At 33.7% G+C, this 22978-nt stretch overlaps 5 protein-coding genes, 1 long non-coding RNA gene and 1 pseudogene across 8 annotated transcripts; 6 read left to right on the forward strand and 1 right to left on the reverse strand.

Moving 5' to 3' along the window:
- Window positions 1–62: 62 nt before the first annotated feature.
- On the forward strand, window positions 63–3597 carry LOC100805309 (NADPH-dependent diflavin oxidoreductase 1-like; annotated as a pseudogene).
- A 231-nt stretch (window positions 3598–3828) lies between these two features.
- Window positions 3829–5958, forward strand: LOC100527774 (uncharacterized). 3 transcript variants are annotated; one of them, XM_006584477.4, is made up of 3 exons: window positions 3829–3977; window positions 4188–4554; window positions 5551–5945. In XM_006584477.4, the coding sequence occupies exons 1-3, from the start codon at window positions 3943–3945 to the stop codon at window positions 5719–5721; spliced, it is 573 nt and encodes a 190-aa protein (XP_006584540.1). In that variant the 5' UTR covers window positions 3829–3942; the 3' UTR covers window positions 5722–5945.
- Window positions 5959–7745: 1787 nt separating this feature from the next.
- LOC100811894 (uncharacterized) lies at window positions 7746–8751 on the forward strand. The gene is made up of 2 exons (XM_003532289.5): window positions 7746–7899; window positions 8310–8751. Exon 2 carries the CDS (start codon window positions 8310–8312, stop codon window positions 8514–8516), a length of 207 nt encoding a protein of 68 aa, XP_003532337.1. The 5' UTR covers window positions 7746–7899; the 3' UTR covers window positions 8517–8751.
- A 1489-nt stretch (window positions 8752–10240) lies between these two features.
- LOC100306266 (uncharacterized) lies at window positions 10241–10987 on the forward strand. The gene is given in 2 exon segments (NM_001249314.2): window positions 10241–10448; window positions 10527–10987. Coding segments are annotated over 2 exon segments (477 nt in total). The 5' UTR covers window positions 10241–10253; the 3' UTR covers window positions 10809–10987.
- Window positions 10988–13340: 2353 nt separating this feature from the next.
- On the reverse strand, window positions 13341–15502 carry LOC102659568 (uncharacterized). The gene is made up of 5 exons (XM_006586224.4): window positions 15098–15502; window positions 14901–15004; window positions 14587–14758; window positions 14371–14493; window positions 13341–14280 (listed from the first exon to the last, which is right to left on the reverse strand). The coding sequence occupies exons 1-5, from the start codon at window positions 15263–15265 to the stop codon at window positions 13615–13617; spliced, it is 1233 nt and encodes a 410-aa protein (XP_006586287.1). The 5' UTR covers window positions 15266–15502; the 3' UTR covers window positions 13341–13614.
- Window positions 14176–14960, forward strand: LOC106799822 (uncharacterized). The gene is made up of 2 exons (XR_001389663.2): window positions 14176–14290; window positions 14683–14960. It is a non-coding gene; the product is annotated as an uncharacterized lncRNA (long non-coding RNA).
- A 6335-nt stretch (window positions 15503–21837) lies between the features above and the next one.
- Window positions 21838–22960, forward strand: LOC100806372 (uncharacterized). The gene is made up of 4 exons (XM_041017733.1): window positions 21838–22029; window positions 22107–22332; window positions 22419–22463; window positions 22791–22960. Exons 1-4 carry the CDS (start codon window positions 21838–21840, stop codon window positions 22910–22912), a joined length of 585 nt encoding a protein of 194 aa, XP_040873667.1. The 3' UTR covers window positions 22913–22960.
- Window positions 22961–22978: the final 18 nt, after the last annotated feature.

The following is a 22978-nucleotide window of genomic DNA, read 5'->3' on the forward strand; positions in this document are numbered from 1 at the left end:
GAGGAAGTAGTGTCAGATTCTCTGACACTTCAACAGGGGGTTTCTGAACAGCCTAACAGGTGTGATGAAGATGCTGAGAAGGACAGTGTTAATGAAAATGAGAGTCATCACCCGCAGCTAGAAATGTCTGAAAGTCCAATAGAGAGTGTACATAATAGTACAAAATCAGAACCATTTGCTGAAGACCATAAAGAGTAAGTTAATTGTAGGGCACAAGATATATTGATTATCACTTCATTGCATATTTATTTATCTCCCTTTTCTTTTTGATATGTGATTTTAGTCTGAAATTCAATCTAATATATTTATTTTGTTCTAATGGAACCATAAAGGGCTAAACCTATCATACTTGTTAAAAATATAAAAATAATAAAATATATGCAGCGTTGAAGCTGAAGATGAAAGGCATACTTTACGCCTCTCAGAACGGCAATGCATTGGACGCGTCATTTAATGACTTTGTTTGATGCATTTTGATCAGCACCCTTCAGGGTATGGTTACGGATTATGCTGTCAATTAAGATAGTTTTACTTTATATAGTTCAAATATACACCTTTATGCTTGTCAAGTATGAATGCATTATGTTATTGGATTACTGATTCATCTATCTAGAATGCACTAATTGAGTGTTCAATTCTTTTTTTATTTTAATTATTGATATTCATTCAAACATCAGATACTTCTCCTGTTCTTTGGTTAATTCTTTAGTAGAAAATATATTATCTTAACACATTAAATTCTTATACTTTTTTTTTTATAAAAATTAATATTTTCCTCTTCGTTGTATATACAAATTATCTTCCAAGTGACTAAAGATGGTATAATTATTTGTAGCTACGAAGCTTCTCTGGATCCTTGGCTGTCTTCTTTGTGGAGAATGTTAAGCATGATTAAACCAGAATTCTTACCAAATGGTCCTGATGTTGTGATTCAAGATACAGTACTGATTCATCAACCCAAAGTCCAGATCACGTATCACAACATTGCAAATGACAAGTCTCATTTTTCTAGTGCCTCGGGTATCCCAAACTGGTTATTCTTGGTTGACTTGCAATGTTTCCAATTTCCAAAGCAATTATTTTATGATATGAAGTAATGAACTAGTCCCAAATTGGTAGAAGCCCTTTTATTATTTCATTACTTACCATTTTCTGGAATCTTTGACCTGTTATTGGATATGGGATATAAGTTGTGTTTGAATTGCTTATGGTGAAGTGTTTAAAGTTGTTGATGCTTAAACTTTCAAGAGCATTTTGATTTAGTCCGTCACATTTGGGCAAACACATTATAGCTGTAGCGGAAATTTTGCTTTGGTGTTCCCAATACTATGCATGGCTCACTTTGGTTGAGTTGTGGCTGTAATTATTTGATTGAGTTACACATGACCACCGTTGTTGATAAGACTTATTATTATTATTTACTAGAATAACATGCGACTGTTTCAGATTTAACATGTCTTAATGTGCAAATTGGGAGTGCTCGATCAGTGCACCCTGGAAAATCATCTTCTGACAGAAGTAGGCCTGGCTGCTTTCTTAAGATGGTATTGGATAAGACACTCTATCATTAGTAGTTGTAAGCAATATTTATTAGAATATGCCCATTATGCTGATCATTAGTGTCCAGTAACAGTTATCAATAATTGGGGTGCTGTGTATTGTCCATTAGTAAACCCTGTATAGTAAATAGATCAACTCATCATCTCTTTTATAGTATATAATAATACATTTGATATTTAGTATTCTAGTGGCTTATGTTCATTACAAGTTATAAAGGAAATGTTATGAGTTTTTTTGAAACAGCGGAACACGAGAGGGAGAGACTTGAATATTTTGCTTCACCTGAAGGAAGAGATGATCTGTAACAATATAACCAGAAAGAAAGAAGAACGGTTCTTGAGGTAAGGTCAACGAATCATATGTCGTGCTGAATTCTCTGTTGTGTGTTAAGGAGCTTCTTAGAAAATGGTGAATGGTTAAAGGGTTGTGTCTAAAACTGGTCCATGAATGTACAAGAATTAAATTTACAGTAACTAATAAGTCGTGGTGGTTCTTAAACTCTTATTCAAATTTGCTGCAAAAGTAGATATAGTGGGAGCATATAAATATTGTCTACCGAAATTAGTGATATTAGACAAATAAGATCATAATATGTTTTCTTTCATGGATAATAAAAGAAATTTCATTGGAAGGGAACAAAAATGTAAGAGGATATTATAGGCTCCATAATGAATTGATAGTTTTCTAATTTAGCTTCCATTTAACAGTTATTCAGATATCCCTTGATTCTCTGTTTTTTATTTTTTGTCTGGTTCATTTAAAATTATGCATGTATCTGTTCTCTTTGTTTGGCGGGGAAAAGGCGATAGAGGATATTCCTTCTGTACAAATGCGGTTTGAGTGGCTAGTCCAATTAGTTCCCCCCCTGCAACCAAGAGCCTTCTCCATATCTTCTTCTCAATCAGCTCACCCCAATCAAGTACACTTGACTGTGAATGTGGTGTCTTGGACAACACCTTACAAGAGGGAAAAAAAAAGGACTATGCTCCTCGTGGCTAGCTGCATTAGATCCCCGCGCTGGTATGAACACAAAACAAGCCACTTATTGCAGTTTATTTAAGTAACCATCAGTTTATCTCTATATGTACTTAAGTATTTTTTTTTTCTTCTTTTAAGCAGGTATCCATGTTCCAGCCTGGTTCCATAAAGGTTTACTTCCTACACCATCACCGTCACTCCCCCTCATACTTGTTGGACCTGGAACAGGATGTGCACCTTTTTGTGGATTTGTAGAGGAAAGAGCATTGCAAAGTAGAACTAATTCCACTGATCCAATTATTTTTTTCTTTGGCTGTTGGAATGAAAATGGTGACTTTCTGTACCGTGACTTTTGGTTGAGTCATTCACAGAACAAAGGGGTGCTTTCAGAAGCAAAAGGTGGAGGTTTCTATGTTGCATTCTCTAGAGACCAGCCCCAGAAGGTTTATGTTCAACATAAGATGAGGGAGCAGAGCCAAAGGATCTGGAACCTATTAGCTGAGGGGGCTGCTGTTTATATAGCAGGTTTTTCAAGGAAAATGCCTGCAGATGTAACATCAGCTTTTGAGGAAATTGTATCCAAGGAAAATGAGGTTTCAAGAGAAGATGCAGTTAGGTGGATTAGAGCATTAGAAAAGTGTGGTAAGTTTCATATTGAGGCATAGTCTTAGAATGAACAAGTCTCGGACTCCTGATTTTTAGACCTTTGGTAGTGCAATTATTGACCAATGAATATTTATTTGTTTATAATGATTATTATCATATGTGGTATAAAGGAAATTTTGTTCTTTCAATTACATATATATTGTAAACACTTTATTTCCCTGGTTTCTGAAAAGTATTTCGAATGCACTTGACCAACGGAGATGGGATTTATAATTATACAATAAGGTCATATACTCGATGTAGCTTGATAGAATGATAAAAATCATTGTAGTTCTTGTGCAGTGCTTTCTTAAACCATCTCTTGACAATCCAATTAAGAGCCATCTTAATTTATTGTTTTGACTTTAAGAAACTACTAATATCAATTAAGCCCCTTAAAATCATTTGTAGTGTACTCACGGTAAGATTTAAAGTTGATATCAATGATATAAAGATTAATATGAGTAGTTCGTTGACTTACAATTACTATCTTCACTGCATAAATATACAATTAAAATGGAATTGCATTCATTTTGATATTAATTAATTAATACAATTACTCCATATGATAATTTGTAATTGGATTTAAGTATCAATTTTTTATAAGTGCATACCCTATTTTCTCACTTTTGAATTGCAATAGTTATCCTCTCAACATGTATGATTATGTTAGGATTAAAATTTGAAAAATATTTTTGAAAATTTCAATGCACAATAACAAATTTTAATGAAGCGTATAAAAGGAAGAGAAAGAAGTGAATGGTAGGATCTGTTGTTGTGTTGGGTAAGGTAAGGTAAGGTAATGATTTCTGAAAACTTGGAATTACTAATGCTGCTTAGTTCATATCATAGTTTCTTGGAATTACTGTTAGATGAAACCAAACTCAATCAACAAATGTGCCTCTCTCAAAACGTTTCGTTTTACAACTCTTTCAATTGTCTCGTGTTGCCCTCATTCTGTTTGTTGAAATGCTCACCTCTCATTCGTGTTTTCTGCGAATTAGCATGTTCCGTTCATTGCTCCGCCGCCCGTTTTCGACGACGTCGGCGAGGGCGTTGAAGCACTGCGAGAACCACGAGTTTCTCTCTAAGAACTCGTTCCTGGGAAGCTGGGATGCGCCACGGGACCCCAAGGAGGCGGAGGCGAAGCTAACGCGTCTTCGAAGAGAATACGCATTGCAAGTGAAGGAGGTTCGGAAGGAATACATAAGAGAGATGGAGGTCATGAAGATTGAGAAGGAGCGCAAGGACGAGGCTCGCAGGGAAGCACTCAGAGTCGCCAACGAAGAGCGCAAGAAGCTCAAGGCTCAAGCCGCGCAGCTCAGAGCGCAGGAACGCGACATCGAACGACAACAGTTTCGAGAAACCCTAGTATGTTCATCTTCCTCCTTTCCAATTCTTGTTTCTTTGGACTCTGAATAATTACTTAGATGCAGTTCCTTAGGTTCGTGCATTTAGTATAATTCTCCATTTAGAAATTGAAGTTTCACTTTGGTGCTGTTTCAATTTTGATTACAGAACAACTCCAAGAGCACCTAAGAGGCTGCATTTTTAAGTTTTGCCCTAACTAGTATATACGATTGCCGAAAAGTTAAAATGAACCTGGATTTACTGGCACGTCAATTTACTTGTTGAGGGTTCAAATTCTGGATTTTGATTTCACTTTGAAGTTCAAAGTCTGTTCTTCATGTGTGATCATTTTGTTATGTGGTGAACCGCTGAATACGCTTGTTATTGTGTCCTACTCTTTGAAAAGAAGTACAAATCTAAAATAGGCCATGTTTGGATAAATTCTCAATAAAAGAGAAGAAAATATGAAGGTAAAATGAGTTAAGCTTTTTTATAAGTTAAAATTATCTTATGCGTAAGCTAATTTTAGCTTATGGAAAAAGCTTAATTCATTTTGTCTTCATATTTTCTTTTCCTATAGATGCTTTTTGAGAAATTTATCCAATTAGTACCTTGTTCTCTTGGGGTTTAGACTTATAGATCTAATTATTGTTGTAGTCTAGGTGGATTTTAGTGGTACAATATGTCTTTGATTTCTCTCTTTGGATTTTTTGTCATCTCTTTATATTGCAAATGTATCATTCAAGTGATCTATTATGCAATTGGACCTGTTTCCTTCTTTTTCTTGTTTTTATTGTGTTTGAGAAAAACTTTGATCAAATTGCTTTTTGCAAAGTTCATTTCATGTTCGCTTTAGATTACTTTTCGGGAGCTAATTGCTTATTTTTCAAAAGCTTTCTAAAAAAAAGTGACAAAATAAGCAATTGTTTCTTTAGAATAAGAGAAATCAAATTCGCACAGTCTTAATTAGCTTATTCTGATGGAATGATTGGTTGATTTCTAATTTTTGTGAATCAGTTAAAAGAAAGAGCAGAGAAACTTGAAAACTGGAAGATGAAAGTCAAAATGCATGAAGAGAAGAAGGCTGAGAAGAAAGAGTTTCTGCACCGACAAAGTTCGGCGTGGATTGAAGAAGGCAATCTTGAGAAAAAAGTTGTGGAAGCTATGGTTGAAATAATGCATCTTTGAGCTCCTTGCAGTTCTACATTTGTATTGGTTGAGGGCTGTGTTATCTAGTTAGTAGAATTTGGTCCTATGTTTGAAACTGCCTCATAAAAATAGTTCTTGCATTTAGAGAATCACATTCCTGCTTTAGCCCATAGAATACGTTGGGTGTATTCACTGTTTTGCTTTTGGGATCAAGTTTTTTACTTGGCATGAGAATATTAAAAAAGATTGATATTTGAATCCAATAGCTAATAAGTGTCAATTGGCTTTATCTACAATGACTGAGTGGTAGGGAAACTATAATTGAGATCCTGGTTTGGCCTTATTGAGGGGTTTTGATGATAACACAAATCTGCGATCATAGAAAGAACAGCTGCTACTGCTATCGTGTATGGAACTTAGGGCAGAATGCCATTTCAAACCTAAAATGAAAACCATATGCACTGATTCTATGTTTGCCGTATGTTGACTTAATTGATATTTGATTCCCCATGGGGTGTGGGGAACCTCTTTCTTCTCTTTGGATTCTCTAGTGGTTTTATCCTAGTTGTTGAGGTTATGTGTGATGAGATGATTTCCAATTAGCTGGGTCTGAGTGTGTAGGCTTTTTGTCTTTTAGGTCTTGTGGAATTGAAAAACAGATTCAAGAGCTGTACAAGTGGGTATCAATATCTTTTTGAAGACTGATTGTGAAATTGAATTTCACTTGCCACTTAGTAGTCCTTGGGCATTAGACCCCCCCCCCACAATGTCTATCATGTTGTGATTCCACTGCTCCAATTATTTTCTGTACCGTCACTTGTGGTTGAGTTAATCATTCACAGAAGAACGGGGTTCTTTCAGAAGCAAAGGGTGGGGGTTGCTTTCTCAAGAGACCAGCCCCAGAAGGTTTATGTTGAGATCATAAGAAGAGGGAGCATAGCCTAGCATCAGCTTTTGAGGAAGGAAATTGTATCAAAAGAAAATGATGTGCATGCACTTGGCCAACGAAGACGGGATTTATAATTGTACAGTAATAAGGTCATATTCTCAACGTAGCTCTAATATAAATGCATTCCTAGAGTCATTTCTTAATAAGGAAACTATAATAATGCAAAGGTCAGCTTCTCATTGTTGTTCTTGTGCAATTGGCTTTTCTAAACTATCTCTTATGATATCTTTGGATTAGATGAAAGAAAACAGGAGAAAATAAATGTATCTTTCTTGTTTTTTTAACGACGAGGGGAAAAAACTTGATTTTTTAAACAAAAATATATTCATTTTTTATTTCTCTATAATTCATATTTTAAAATTTTCTGGTTCCATTCATTTCTTTCCTCTAAATTAACCTGAAGATTACGATGGTACTAAAGTCATCTAAGTTTACTCCCAAATTGCTCTATATTAGGTATCATTTAAATTTTTAAATTGATATCACTTGTACATTTGAGGATGGATATGTACAGTTAATTAATAATTAATCTTGTCACTGCATAAAAAATACAATTAAAATGGAATGGCATTAATTTCATTTAATTCGATTTTCATTTTTTGTGTGATTATATTTTTTTAATATAAATTTTACATTATAATCTAATTATGTATTATTGTTAAAAAGTTTAACTTTGTAATAACTTAATAAAACACTTAAATAATAATATGACAACTTTCGCACTTCTTTTTTTGAAAAAGCTAAACTGAGCATTGATTCAAACTGATATTTAACATAAGATGTGTCAAAGAAAATAAAGTAATTGACATAACTTTCGCACTTCTTATAAATAAACTAAGAAAAAAGTTGTTAAATATTATTATTTTTACAAATATATTTTGTCTTTGAAAAATTCGCAGCAAACTTATGTGTTTTAATTTTTTGAAAAATTTATTTTGATTCTTAAAAATTAATAAATTATAAATGTTTTATATTAGGCTTTATGTGCTTAGTACATAAATCTGAAATATGATTTTCTTTTTAGGAAAATCTTAAATATGATGGGTATTAGAGGAATCGGAAAATTTGAACTACAGAAAACTCTTCTCGTTTGTCAGCGTCAAAAATAAATTTTATATATTAAAAAATATAAAATAAAATGCCACTTATAAATTTCCGTCGTTTGATTTTGATATTTAAAGTGCACGACGGTGTGTCCTGTTCCGTTCCTAAAAGACTATCCCTTTTACAAACTGAAGTGAATCGGAGGATCTGTTCTGTTCCATAAGGTAATGCAAATTCCCTCTCTTTTTTTTTCCCACTTTTTCTTTGGTTTCTTCATTTCATATTATGTCATCATTTCTGAAAATTTTGATATTGCTGATGCTGTCTGGTTCATATCATAGAAACTTAATTGAAAGGTTTTCTTTGTAGCAATATGAGTAATACCCATCAAAACTTTTTCTGTTTGATGAAACAATTTGATCTCCTCCCCGTTTCGTTTTACTCCTCTTTCAATTGTGTTGGGGCTGCCTTGCCCTCATTCTGTTTGTGGAAATGTCTACCTTTTACTTTCTTCCACTCTCCTCATCATCACAATTTAGAATTACTTATCTTTTGTGTTTTCTGCACTTGCATCAACAAAGGGTAATTGCAATTGTGTGAAATTGTGCTAACCCTTTTTCCCCCATTGATCAAGATGGCTGGACTTTTGGGATATAGGAGCCTTCCACCTAAGGCAAAGAATTTGGTAGTTGCTGGGGGTTTGACAGCTTTTGTCTTTGGTGCCTACTTCTACACCATGAGGGCTGTTGGAGGCACTGATGAACTGCAGGTAGCAATTGATAAGTTTGAAGCTGACAAGAACAAGAATGCGGGCGATGCCAACATGCCATCAAAGGTCTAAAGCTTGTACAATAAAGCAATACTTTGGGTGTATTCACTGTTTTGGTTTGGGATCAGCTATTTACTTAGTATGAGTGTTAAAAAAAGAATGATATTGAATCTAGTTGCTAATAAGTTTCAACCAGCTTAATGTACAATGACTGTGTGGTAGGGAAACTATAATTGAGATTCTGTTGATAAAAAAAAAAATAATTGAGATTCTGTTGTGGTCTTATTGAGGTGTTTCTTGAGGATAACACAAATCTGTGATCATTAGTATATGTAAGAACGGCTTCTACTGTGACTTAGGGAAGAATTCCATTACAAACTTAAAATGGAATCCATGTGAACTTACTGGGGAAAAAAATGAGAAAACAAAATGAATTAAGCTTATTCTATAAGTAAAATTAATTTAGGCATAGGTTAATGTATAAAAGTTTTCTCATTTAATTTTTTTTCAAAAGTTAGATTTTAACTTGGAAGTTATTTTTAATTTCTCCTAAAAAAAGGGTTAATATTAACTGAGGAAATAAACTTATTCATTTATCTTCTTATCTTATTTTCCTACTGAGAAATTGAAAATTTTACACAAAGAGACCTTATTAGCTTCACTTTATTAAAAAAGAAAAACTTTGATATGTTCATTAGTTCAGTTCAATTCCGACAATAGGATCTTTTTCTTGATTGGGTCATACTTGAATTGAACTAATGAAATTTGATCTTAATTAGTTCGGATATTGAATTTACACATTGTAAATATGATGACATGAACTAATGACCTTGAATAATTTATTATATTTTATTTTTGAATATGTTAATAACAAGTGACTTATTATGACCAAGTGTATTTGTAACTTAACACTAACACCCATCCCCCAAATTGTTACGTTTCCATAAAATTGATTGACTTAAATGCACTTTATATTTCCAACTTTTTCTTTGTGAAATTTTTTATCTAAAACAAACAATTTTGTTGCATGGTGAAATTTTAAAAAAAAATTATCCCACATTTTTAAAAATATTATGAATTTTACCTTTCATTATATCTTTGTTAAATTTTGAATGGTACTGACACTTTATGGTGGTTTTAATCAACACTAAATGCACATTTAAAATATGCGTTTTTAACATAGGGATATTTAAAAACTGTCACTATTAAGTTTAACATTGTTTAAAATTTGAAAAAAAATATGACAAAAGACATAATTCACAATATTTTTAAAAGTGTGGAGTAAAATACATTTGAATAATTTGTTGGGCTAAAATTTACAAAAGAAAAAAAAAAGTTAGGATTAGGAAATGCAATGCCAAATTGATCAACTCTCACGGTTTAACTGGGGAGGAATATGTGGTTTAATTAAGGGAGCTAAAGTAATTTTTGCAAGTAGAAGATGGGCGTACAATTTTACTATAAAAAAAATATTTTAATTATGTTTTTTTTTTTGCAATAGTTTAAACATATTTTTAGTAGCTTAAATTAGTGATAAGTTTGTTTTTTTTTTTGCAATAGTTTATTTTTAGTAGCTTAAATTAGTTGTAATTAAAAAAAAATATTTGCCTCTTTTCTTATGTGACTAATGAATTGTTTTTGGGTCCCTATTTTAATTCTATAGGAATTAAAAAAATAATTTAAAAGGCAAAAAGAAAAAACTTTCCTAAATCTAAGATCCGTAAAGAAATTGCGGGTGACCCGATTGAAAGTGAGGCAGGTTCCTTATCTTGTTGGCTTTGACTCAAAAGCTGTGTGTGGCATCAGAAAATGAACAGTTTATCAATGGCACTTCTCCACCCAAATCTTCTTCCCACTTTCAATTCCAACACTCTTACCTTTCCTTCCATCAAACTCAAACCCTCACTCTCGCACGTGCCTTCTCCAACCCCCACACGCTTCAGTCTCTCTGTTTCCGCGGCGGAAACCACCGCTTTTGCCGCCCCTCCCACTCCCCAACCTGAGGTGCTTCTCTTCTCTCACTTTTCCACCCTCCTTTTCTCTTTCTTTCAATTTCTCTCACTTAATTGCTGTGATTATTAGAAGCTTGGAGTTGTAGTTAAGCCAACGGAGAAGCCGAGACTTGTGTTGAAGTTCATATGGATGGAGAAGAACATTGGAATTGCGCTTGACCAGATGGTACCGGGCCATGGCACCATTCCTCTGAGCCCATATTACTTTTGGCCCCGAAAAGATGCCTGGGAAGAGCTCAAGGAGTTGCTTGAGAACAAGCCTTGGATCTCTCAGAAGCAGATGATTATTCTTCTCAATCAGGCCACTGATATCATCAATTTGTGGCAACAGAGTGGTGGCAACTTATCCTGAACTCATTCATGTGCCAACATATTTCAATGATGTTTTTCCTTTTCATGTTATGTTTTTCTCTTGTACTGCATTTTCGGCTGTGCTCTTCCTCTTTCTATGTATGCCTGGCATGTGCTTGATTATTATTACTATCAACTAATCCATAAATTCTTTCTCGTGATTCATTAGTTTTTTCTCTGTCATATTTTATATCACTGACTAATGTTTGATTGCAAACCTCTTGGTGACCATATGATACAAATTAGTTTTAAGCTTCTCTAGAAACAATTATATGGAAAGAAAATACAACAACAACGCCTTATCCCACTAGGTGGGGTCGGCTACATGGATCAACTTCCGCCATAATGTTCTATCAAGTACCATACTTTTATCCAAACCATTAATTTTGAGATCCTTTTTTATAACCTCTCTTATAGTCTTTTTGGGTCTTCCTTCTCGAATTGTTTGTCTTCTCTCCATCTGGTCTACTCTCCTCACTACAGAGTCTATCGGTCTTCTCTCTACATGCCCAAACCACCTAAGTCTATTTTCCACCATCTTCTCTACAATAGGCGCTACTCCAACCCTCTCTCTAATAGTTTTGTTTCTAATTTTATCCTGTCGAGTCTTACCACACATCCACCGCAACATCCTCATCTCCGCTACACCTACTTTATTCTCATGTTGGCTCTTGACCACCCAACATTCTGTTCCGTACAAAATCGCCGGTCTTACCGCAGTCCGATAAAACTTTCCCTTTAGCTTGATCGGTACCTTTGCATCACATAACACCCCCGATGCTTTTCTCCATTTCATCCATCCTGCTTGAATGCGATGATTCATATCCCCTTCAATTTCCCCATCATCCTGTATTACAGACCCAAGATATTTAAACCGTGTGACTTGAGGGATAATATGGTCTCCTATTTTCACCTCTGAGTTAGAAACCCTCCTTCTTTTGTTGAACTTACATTCCATATACTCCGATTTGCTTCTGCTTAGGCGAAAGCCATGTGTTTCTAGAGCTCGTCTCCAAGTTTCCAACCTCTCATTCAACTCCTCCCTCGACTCTCCAAGGAGGACTATGTCATCTGCAAAAAGCATGCATCTCGGCGCTATCTCTTGGATTTGTTCCGTGAGGACATCCAAAATTAAGGTAAAAAGGTAGGGGCTAAGGGTTGACCCTTGATGTAAACCAATTGTGATGGGAAAATCGTCTGACTCTTCACCCTGTGTCCTAACACTAGTCGATACCCTATCATACATATATGGAAAGAAAATAAGAAGAAAAAAATGAAATGAGTTTCTTCATATGCTAAATTAGTTCTTCATTAGTTAATTTGTAGAAATTCTATCATATAATTTCTCTAAAAGATGAGAGGACATCTATAAATTAGCTAACTGAGAGTTAATTATGGTTTATAAAGAAGTTTGTTTCATTTTTTTCTTATTTTCTTTTCCACAAGTGTTTCTAAAAATGTTTACCCAAACAGGCCCAAAAAAGATGTGATTTGGGGGCGATTTTGAGGGTGTTTGAGACTGTAAATATGATCCCTTCAGCAACATTGGTCTGCAATTTCTCATATTATCAAGAAACGGGATCAAACCACAACCGCTGTCACAATGTAAAAACTTCGTCCAAATATATGGTGATCTGTAGAATTCGGGGTACGATAAATGAAGTTTTAAAATGTCTAGAAACATCTGATCTTAAGAATGAACTTGGACCTTGTCATGCATTATGAGGAGTACGTTCTGAAGTTTAGTTATTGTCTCTTTAGTTGCGAAGTGAATTACATCCTGGGTTTGTATTTTACAATTCATATTGTGATTTACAAGGTTGGATATTTCACTGCTCACCCTGATTAAAGTTTTGTTCATCAGATGCAGATATTGCTATCAAAACTTGCCACCCGTGGTGTGTGGTAATCTATTTAACCAATTTGTACCCAAGTAGAATATAAGCTTTCAAACAATTTATCTTAAATGCTATCCTCAACTTTCCATTTAAAACTGTATATTACCCATTGATGGGTAATCAGGTGTTGAAGTAAAGTAGCTCCTTGAGAGCTAAATTACCTTTTTAGTTTTTTCAGATGAAGCACCGAAATCTGTAAATTTATGTAAGTCTGTTTCTCCCACAAAACCATGTTACGGGAAACCTTGCCATCATTTATCAATAAGATCATTAGTTTATAATACTATTTTTTCAAATTTGACTATCCCTTCTGCTAGCAACCATGATTTAACTGTGATCATTTAGCATCACTGCCTATCCTGATTTTCACCATTATTGATTGAGGGTAAATATAAAATGTACCATGGACTATCCTCTTATAGTTAAGACAAATGAGTATTAGCTTGCCCCTTGGAACATTTTTGCTTTTAAGTCCTACAGCAACTTATTGATGTTGCCTTTATGGTTAGCTACATCTGACATTCACGAATAGAATAAGCTTCAAGGCTTCATGAGGCTAAATTGTTAAACTAATATTTTTTTTAATGCTTGTTACACTAATATGTTTGCAAGAGGGAAACCACATGGCGGCAGAGTTGCCTTAAAAAAATGTTGCTATTAGGATCTCGATTGGATTTTACATATTCTGGTACATAGATTTCCACATTATTTTTATTTTTATTTTAATTGTTAAATAATTTTGAGAATTTGCATTTTGTACACTTTTGAAGAAATAATATGTTTGAATCCTCCACACACAAAAAAAAATTTGTTCGCCTTTTGGCTTATCTAGTCCTCACTGACATCATCTTCCGGTCCACATGTGTATGTACCTGCTTCTGAAAATGTGTTGGATCACTAGTTTCCATCTCATGCCTTCTTGCCATAGATAGTATTTAGAGTGGAATCAGATTGAGACCTCTGTGAATTCCATCTAATAGCATGGGAAGAAGGGTGAACTCTTTCTTCACTCAAGTGTTCATTTTCTGTAGCTGCATCAGAGTGACTACTGTGATCATTGTTATCCATTTGGAAGCTCTTGGCTGAGCTTAACTCACCAACTATGTGGCCCTCTCTATTTGCTTCCTCTACGTGTTCCTTGGAAATGAACTCTACAATCCTTGATGTTATCACATCATCTCTTGGATTCTGACTTAAATGATATTCTTCCCATGCAAATTGTTTTTTAATTTCCCTCCTTTCCAATCCTTTGAGTTCAATATCATGGTTGCGTTTTGATATAACTTCACCCTCTTGTTTAGAACTACAGTTCACCATAGGATGCACATGCATCTTTTGAAGAGAAACACTATGATCTGAGTGTTTTCTGACTTCAATCCCAGATTCCAAGGCTTTTTCAGTAACAGCAGTAGCTGTATCCGTATACCTCTTCCTTTCTTCATTCTTATCAGATAAATGTTCATCCTGGATTGTGTTTCCCGGATTATTTTGGATATTTTCTTTATGGTTAGGACCATCAACACTACCATTTCTGATTTCAGGTTCATCTTGCCTTCGGTCAACACTCAATTTGTCCTGCATTAGTGTAAGAGAATTTTTCATTCTAAAATATCACAATTAAGTTAGTGCATGTTGTTATTTCTTTTTGAGACAAGGTTCTCTTACCTCATTGATCAATATAGGGTCCTGCTCCAAACGCAAATTAACTCCAATATCTGAAGCAATTTGCTTCAGCGCTTTCATTTTGATTTCCATGTTTGGGCATCTTGGTGAAAGCTTTTGTATCATCTACACAAGCCAAAGAAAAGTTATCAGAATAGTGGGAAGATTCTCAAGAAATGAGTTCTCACAAGATGTTTGTAATTAATAACAAATCAGCACCTTAGAGTTCACTCTATTATTTTTGTGCAACTCAACAGCATGGCCTGCAAATTCTTTCCCAAACTTGGATGTCAAAATCTCTCTTATCTTGTGCAGCTCTGGAAATTCTCCACACCTTGAGGATGCAAAGACAAGGCTAGAGACTGCTTCCTTGAGCTCAACGGGGCACTCCCTACATAAACACGTTTCCAAAAAATCCAAATTAGTAATTAAATCAATATAGTAAAATGCATGTGTGATTGAAGAATTCATCACTACTTCAGTTTGATGTATTCACTCAACAACCATATAAGCAAGGAGAGAACAAAACTTACTTGTTCCTTTCAAGAGCTTCAGCTCTTTCTCTCAGGAAATTACTATAACTTTCTATCATAGCAAATACTTCCAACATGTTTTGTTCTATTACCCATTGCTCCACCTGTTAATAAATAGATGATGAAATAAATATTTGCTTGTAAGAGAAAGAAAGAGAAGTGTTGGTGGGTGTTTATAATTAATTATTATAACTTACACGAAGTAGAGCACGGTCATGGTAACCAAGGTCCAAGAGTTGAGCAACATCGGAGCGAGCATAAGAGGCTCGAGCTTTGTGCTGGTTCTTCAAGATAACTATCCTAGAAACAGCAAGTGTTGTGATGCTTTTGAATTTTGAAGTGAAGCTTTTTCCAAGTAGGCCCATGTAATTATGTTATGAATGGAATTTGCTAGCACCACCAGATACGTTGTTAGGGTGTATCCAAAAGGGAAGGGGAGGATGAATGAATGATTTTTTGATCGGAGACTCCTTTTATAAGAAAACCACGATAGTTAGCACATAAAAGAGTTCAAAATTGACTTTATTGTATACGATAATGTTTGCCGGTCATTTAATAATGAAATTGTCCCCAGTATCATAAATATGAATAGGAGAGTTTTTATTTTGAATTGGCCTAATCCAAGTTTGAGTAGTTCTTATATGCTTCCTTTCGGTAACATAAATACTAGAAGCTTTGATGATTTCTGTTGGAAACTCGTCAATTTTCAAAAGGGTCCACGACATGGATGTCACGTGGGATATGACCCCTTCTCATGCAACTAGTTTGGAATTGGAAAGGTCAAAAACCTTATACTATTGCTGTGTGCGTTTTGTGAATTATTTATTTTGCCCTATTTGGTTGAAGAAGTTGCAGCAAAGCGTTGGTTTGGTAAGCATTTTCTTAGCCACCATAAATTGAGTTTAGCAAATATTGAAAATCTGAGGCGCGTAGTAATAGCTTTCCTTATGTGGATTCTTTCTAACTAGGGAATAAATAAAGTCTGTAGTGTACAATGTTTTCAGAAAAAAAATATATTAAATAAACAGAGAGAAGAAGAAGAAGAAAAATTGAAAGAGATGATTTTGCTGCCATGACAAGGTAGCACCTGCCTGGTGTGCGTGGTAGCTGTCATTGTGGTCAAGACTGTAGCCCACGCACAATACAATGAAACGAATTGAAAACTAAAACGTGCAAATTTTTTGAGATACGTAACATAGTTCGTATTAATTTCACATTTTAGACTCAACTCAATAGCTGGATCCAGTTAATTTTACTGAAGAATTCACTACTTGGTGCACAGAACAAATATAAAGAGTTGAATACCAAAACAAAAAATAGAGAACAAATATAAATAGTTGAGTTCACAAATTTACAGATCTATTTATCAATCCATGTTTGGTATAAGGACAAATTTTATGTTGGTTCTCAAGAACCTAACACAACTCTCCTCCAAAAACCATCTCTATTATGACCCTGTAATCCAATTTACATAAGTATTTTTTTATGCGAGTGCTAAGATGATGGTAATTAGTTTTTTTTTTTTTTTTTTTACGGAATGATAGTAATTAGTTAAACTGTTAAAGTATATCTTTGCATAGATACACATGAAATTAGCCTAATAGATGCATGATAATAGTTGTAATTTTGAAAAGGGTATAATAATAAATTTTGATCATACAATTATTATACTTAAAATATTAAGATTAAACATATTTTTAGCCCCTACAAAATAAGCATGTTTTGATTTTGATCTGTATAACATTTTCTTTCTTTTTTTTTTCTCCTCTAAAATTTAAAACATAGTTTCCGTAAAAAGAGCCAATTTTGGTTTTGGTCCTCATAAAATATTTTTTTTTTATTTAAAACATAGTGTACTACTGGTATAGATTAAAATGACGTGTTGTTTAACGCACCCAACCCAAAAAACAGGTGTACGTATACAAGACCTCCTTCCCCACAACTCCTCGTGCATGTACTGGTTCACAAACATTTCGCCATCTAAAATGACTTGACCATTTGCCTCGAAGTTCATGAAGTTTCTACCTTCTCATTATGTAAATAATAGACAGTCAAATAAGTGAAAAAATAAAACTGGAGAAAATGGCCTTTTTCCTCAACACGTTTCTGTTTTCTAGTCAATGGCAGTAAACGATGTACCGATGCTATGGTTCCAAAGGTCAATAGAAAGATATAGAATATTAACATTGGCACTTCTCCAAAGATTGCAGAATACAAAATCACACAAAAGGATCAGTTGGAGAAGATGAATTTGAATTTTGACTAGCCCATAGGCATAAATTCATGCTGGTGATCCAATAAATAGTTGGGTGCTGGATCCTCGTTTTTATTGCATGCAAAGAATGCCAAAATATCCTAGTCAGTAACTTTTATTTTGGGGGGAGGGAGGTGTGTAACTGTCATGGTTATGCACCAACATATAGTGCTGCTACCCGTTACATTCAAGACATAATTGTCATTGTAGCTTTCATGATATTATTATAAAGGACAAAACTTATATATAATTCTTTAGGTGTTGGTGATGGTGTTCTCCGATCAGAATTAGAATTTCACTTAGAGTGTGTTTGGATGGGGGAATTTAATAGGGTAATTCAATTTTTTAAAGGATTTTAATTACTTTCCAATCAAATAAGATGTTTGGATAAAAAATTTTAAAAAAATTAAAATTTGAGGATTTTGATAAGGGATTTTAGTTAACTTAAATATTAGCATTTTAAATTCTTTCCATTTATGAAAGAATTTGAAATTCTTTTCTGAGGTAGCTTCTCCCGAAACCCTTCATTCTGTGGCTCCTTCATTCTCTGGCTCTTTCATTCTCTTGCAACAACTTCTTTCAAAATCCTTCGTTCTCTCTCTTGCAACAGCTTCTGCCGGAAACCTCCACACTTGTTCAGCTGCCGGCGGTGGTTTCTGGTGACTGCATCGGTGGTTTCTGGTGACTGCATCGGTGGTTTCTGGTGACTGCATCGGAAAGGAAGAAGAAAAAGAAGGTGATTGTGTTAGGATTTTGATAGGTTCTCTCTCGATCCTTCATTCTTGCTAAGTTTTTCACTCTTCTCTTTCTCTTGCAACAGTTTCGTTTCTCTCTCTGCATTATTCCGAAAAAGGTGCCGATCACAAGGAAGGTCAGTTCTCGCCTCCATCAATGCATTTTTCAAATAGATGGTTCATTTTTCATTATTCCTACGATTATTATTTCTATCTCTATCTTTATTGTTCAATCTAAGCGTAATAAGGCGTAGATCTAGAAATCACAGTGTTCATCTATTTCTTGTCTATTTCCATATGATATGTAGTTTGTGCTGGAATTTCTAATTCTTATTGTGCCTTGTTCGTGCAACAGATTCTATTTTCAAGATTTATTTACTAGTTGTTTATGATCTTCCTGTTGTTTTTGTCTTGTTCTTCTTTAGAGTGAGAAAATCTTATCAATTTAAGAATTTAGTTGCTGTTAAAACAAATATTGGTCACTAATTTATACATTGCTTCAAGATGTATTCTATATGACTTAACTTGAAAGCTCCTTCAAACTCTTTCAAGTGCGTGTTCCTCAGATCATCTGAAAACCAAACCAAAATAAAATTCATGCATGTCCCCACTACACTTCATATAACTTAACTTTACTTCCTGTGAGATTGTAAGTTTTGCCAGATTGGAATGAACCAATAATCTCAACAGCTTAAAATATATTTCAAAAGAAATTGGAATAAAACCAAACAAATCTTACCTGAGAGCCCTGTCATGTTCTTTACAGTGAAGCCTGTAAATTTGTTACAAGTTACAGGAATTTCTTTCAAAGTTGAAGGTGAATAACTTTCTCATCATGCTGATAAATTCCTTCTTGAGTAGCTTTTTATACTTGTGTTAACAGAGGATTATTAATTCAGAATTTAAGAATGAAGTTCTCTAGTATATTAATAAAAGAACCAGTTTTTTTGTTTTTTTGTATGCTTATACTTTAAAATATACAGTATTGATATCCAACATATGTTAACTTCGATTCATGTCCCATGTCCTAGACGAACAATTTGAATGTAACAAGTTAAAACACTAGGATATATACTCTGATGAACCTTATAGAAATAGAGAAAAAAGAGACTTTTTGCTATGGTTTTCAAAATGCAGTAATGATGAAGCTGGATTGACAATGATAGCATAGCATTAGCATATATTCTGCTGGTTTAAACTTTAAAGTGATATCCTTGCTCTTATTGAATACAAGAATTTTGGTATCTCCAATAATTTGATATGTCTCTGCCTTTTCCATTACACTATATGATACGGTTTCCAAACTTTCTAGGGATAACTCACAGTACACCAGATTTGCCATTTATCTTGACATAATTTCCCTTTCCTAATTGAGCTATTTCAGCTAGGTTTCACTTAATTTAGTTTGCTATAGTTTACTCCTATATCGAACAGAAATGTCCAAAGCTGAACTTAATGAGAAGAGGTCTTCTTATTGCAGGATTTCAGACTTTAAGGTGCTCATGACACTTTTAAAATCCTTGTACCACTATTAAAGACTATATATATTAGCAATGTTAGTAATTGGAAATTTGTTGATACAATACTAAATAGAATATGGACCATGGTATTCATTCCTTGATGGGGTTTAAGTTCATAAACGCCTTCTAATTTTAGGCTTCTAGGAATTTAAGTTCACCCCCGCTTTCTTATTTTAGGCTGCCTTTAGGTATGATAAAATTAAAATATATAAGTCAAGAAAAACTAATTTTGTAATATTGAACTATGCCTAAACTAGAGTGCAGAATACTACACTACCACTACTCCTAAGAAAACACAATAAAAGACTATAGAAAAACTATGAAGAAGATAAAATAGAAACTCATTTTTCATTTATTGATTTCCTCATAGAGGAATATATTTATATAATAATCCTAATTGACCATGTATGAATAAACCATATATTTATGAGTACACCAGATATGTGCAAATTACTTAAAGCATGTATGAATAAACCATATGTATGAATAATATTTTTTTTTTTTTGCAGATGTAGGGTGTCCTAGCATTGTGTCATACATGAATGTTGGTTAGAAACTAAAAGCATGTATGTATTAAGTTTGTGTTACAATCGTATATGAATAAACCATATGGAGTTCAACTGATAAAGAAAAAAATGAATATAATCAGATCCAGTCCAGAAACACTAAATCAGAAGTAAAAAAAATAAAATCCAATCTTCTCCTTAAAGAAAAGAATAATGTAGAACTTAAATAACCCAACTTGCATTTCCTGTTTACAGAAAATGAATAAACCAATATTCTACCAGAAATGCCAACTGGGTTAGCTCAATAATCCAATAAAAGAATCAATTATTGTTGGATGTGATGAATCCTTATATTTAATACATAGCAATGATATAACAGTAAACAAATTGAAATAATTAATTACATGAATGACTTAATTAACTGACCTTGAAAGGATTGAGTAAAGATCAATATTATCTATCCAAAGTCTCAAACTCAGAAGAACCTCCCATGAATCAAAACCTCAGGCAAACAAAAATCAAAACCTTCTACAAGAGCTCCCGAATCCTTGTCAGATATGCTTTTATCCATTCTCAAGCCGACAACAACCCTGCCATGTGCCTCCATAAAAAATTGATCAAGCAAAGTTTCAGGATTCTTCATATATTACGTAGCTAGATTCTTTTTCAGAGTTTTTTGGTCGTCAAACAAAACATTAGTTATAGTATTTTTAATGAGTAAAGTTTCAGATATTTAGCATAAGTTTCCACTAGTATATATGCATGTATGTAAATAAATATACTGCCCCTCCTCGTATTCATACATCTCTGCAACTGTGAACATTAGTTCATTGATCTCAGCTTTTCCAGCCATATGGAGTTACTTAAAGCATGTATGAATAAACCAACATGATATGAGCGTAAAAAATTACTTATGTCTGAAACAATATATATTATAGCTAGGACACCCTACATCTGCAACTCTATTTATTGTAATGATGTATTTTCATTATAGTAGTAATTTTAAATACATGTTTTCTATTTATTAATTCTTTATAATTTTTTGAGCACACGTCAGTAGGACTGAATTTTAAATTATTTTATACTCCTTTAATTTATTTCTTTTTATTATATGTATGATTTTGAAAGCAAAATTTATTTTTATGTAATTGATATATTGGTCCTGGGTCTTATAGTAGAGCCTTAAACCTGAACCAGATGTTAAATTGTTAATACATGGCTTCTTAGCTAGGATAAAGAGTACACTGGTGCTACCAAGTTAAACGGTATAATTAAGATGGATATATCCTAGCATTGATTAGTGTTTCAATATATAAACATAAAAAAGAGAGGACTACATACGAAGGAAGAAAGTGCATATACGTGGTCCTTTTCTGCCTTCACATCTTGCTTTGTCTTTTTTTTTTCTTGAGTATGACACATGTTTGATAAGAGATGTTAATGATGTATTTGAATTTCTATTGATTGTTCAATTGAATTTTTATCATTATTCTTGATAAGCATATGCATCAGCTTCTTAATTAATCCTTTGTTATTATATTATTTTTCTTTTAGTTATATAGTGTGGATAGTCAAGAAATGGAAAGTAGTATAGTTAATGCTTCGGCTACTTCAAGAAAACGTAGAAGAGATGAAGAGGAGGAAGAAGAACTTGAACAAATATTTTTCATTATTGTTAGTGTTGTCACTATGCTTTTGGGTGCACTGACTTGGTATCATGACAAGTATTTTGTTAAGGAACCTGCCCGAAATTTGGAATTAGAAAGGCATAGTTTCCTCAATAGTCTATACAGGGGAACAGAAACTGATTGCATTGAACAATTAAGGGTCAGTAAAAAGACATTTTTTAAGCTTTGTAGAATTTTACAAGAGAAAGGGCAATTGGTAAAAACAAAAAATGTTCCTATAGATGAAGCTGTGGCGATGTTTTTGCATATCCTTGCTCACAACCTAAAGTATAGAGTTGTGCACTTTAGTTATTGTAGATCCATGGAAACAATTAGTAGGCAATTCAAGAATGTCCTGCGAGCTATAATGAAAGTAAGCAAAGAATATTTGAAGTTCTATGAGTATAATCTAGAGGGCTCGGTGGAAAACAAATGGAGATGGTTTAAGGTAAGTTTTTCATTTGTTAGTAATTATAAGGTACTTTAAGTGATTGTGACTTATTTTTTATTTTGGAATGTTTTTAGAATTCGATTGGAGCACTTGATGGGATACATATTCCAGTAACAGTTTCTGCAGAAGATAGACCTAGATATCGTAATAGAAAGGGTGATATCTCTACAAATGTTTTAGGAGTTTGTGGTTCAGATTTAAGGTTTATATATGTGTTGCCCGGGTGGGAAGGGTCAGCAGGAGATTCTCGAGTATTGCGAGATGCTTTGCGTCGTCAAAATTGTCTCCATATACCAAATGGTAATATCATGAAATGATGAAACTTTATTTAACATATAGAAGAAATATGCATATTTTTATATATAATATTTTTTTAACCATTGTAGGTAAATATTTTCTTGTGGATGCGGGGTATACAAATGGCCCTGGATTTTTAGCACCTTATCGAGGGACTAGATATCATCTTAATGAGTGGATCGGAAACACTCCTCAAAACTACAAGGAGTTATTTAATCTTCGTCATGCAAGTGCAAGGAATGTTATTGAAAGGTCATTTGGGGTATTGAAGAAAAGATGGAGTATATTAAGAACTCCTTCTTTTTTTGATATAAAAACACAAATAAGAATTATTAATGCTTGTTTCATGCTACATAATTTCATAAGAGATGAACAACATAGTGATCCAATTTTGGAAGCCAAAGACTTGGAACTTTTATCTATTGTTGATAATGAGTTAATCAATCAACAAATGGAAAGAGTCACAAATAATATTGGAGATGAAGTCACAACTATCCAAGCAACTGAGGAATGGACAAGATTCCGTGATACTTTAGCAATGAATATGTTTGCCACCTATCAAATAAGAAGAAACTTTGATTAGAGAGATGTTTTTAGTGGATTTGGATTTTGTTTCTTATGTGTAATTGACTCTATACTCATGTATGTG

The sequence above is a fragment of the Glycine max genome, chromosome 8, assembly GCF_000004515.6.
Source record: "Glycine max cultivar Williams 82 chromosome 8, Glycine_max_v4.0, whole genome shotgun sequence".
In the NCBI taxonomy this organism is placed as follows: domain Eukaryota; kingdom Viridiplantae; phylum Streptophyta; class Magnoliopsida; order Fabales; family Fabaceae; genus Glycine; species Glycine max.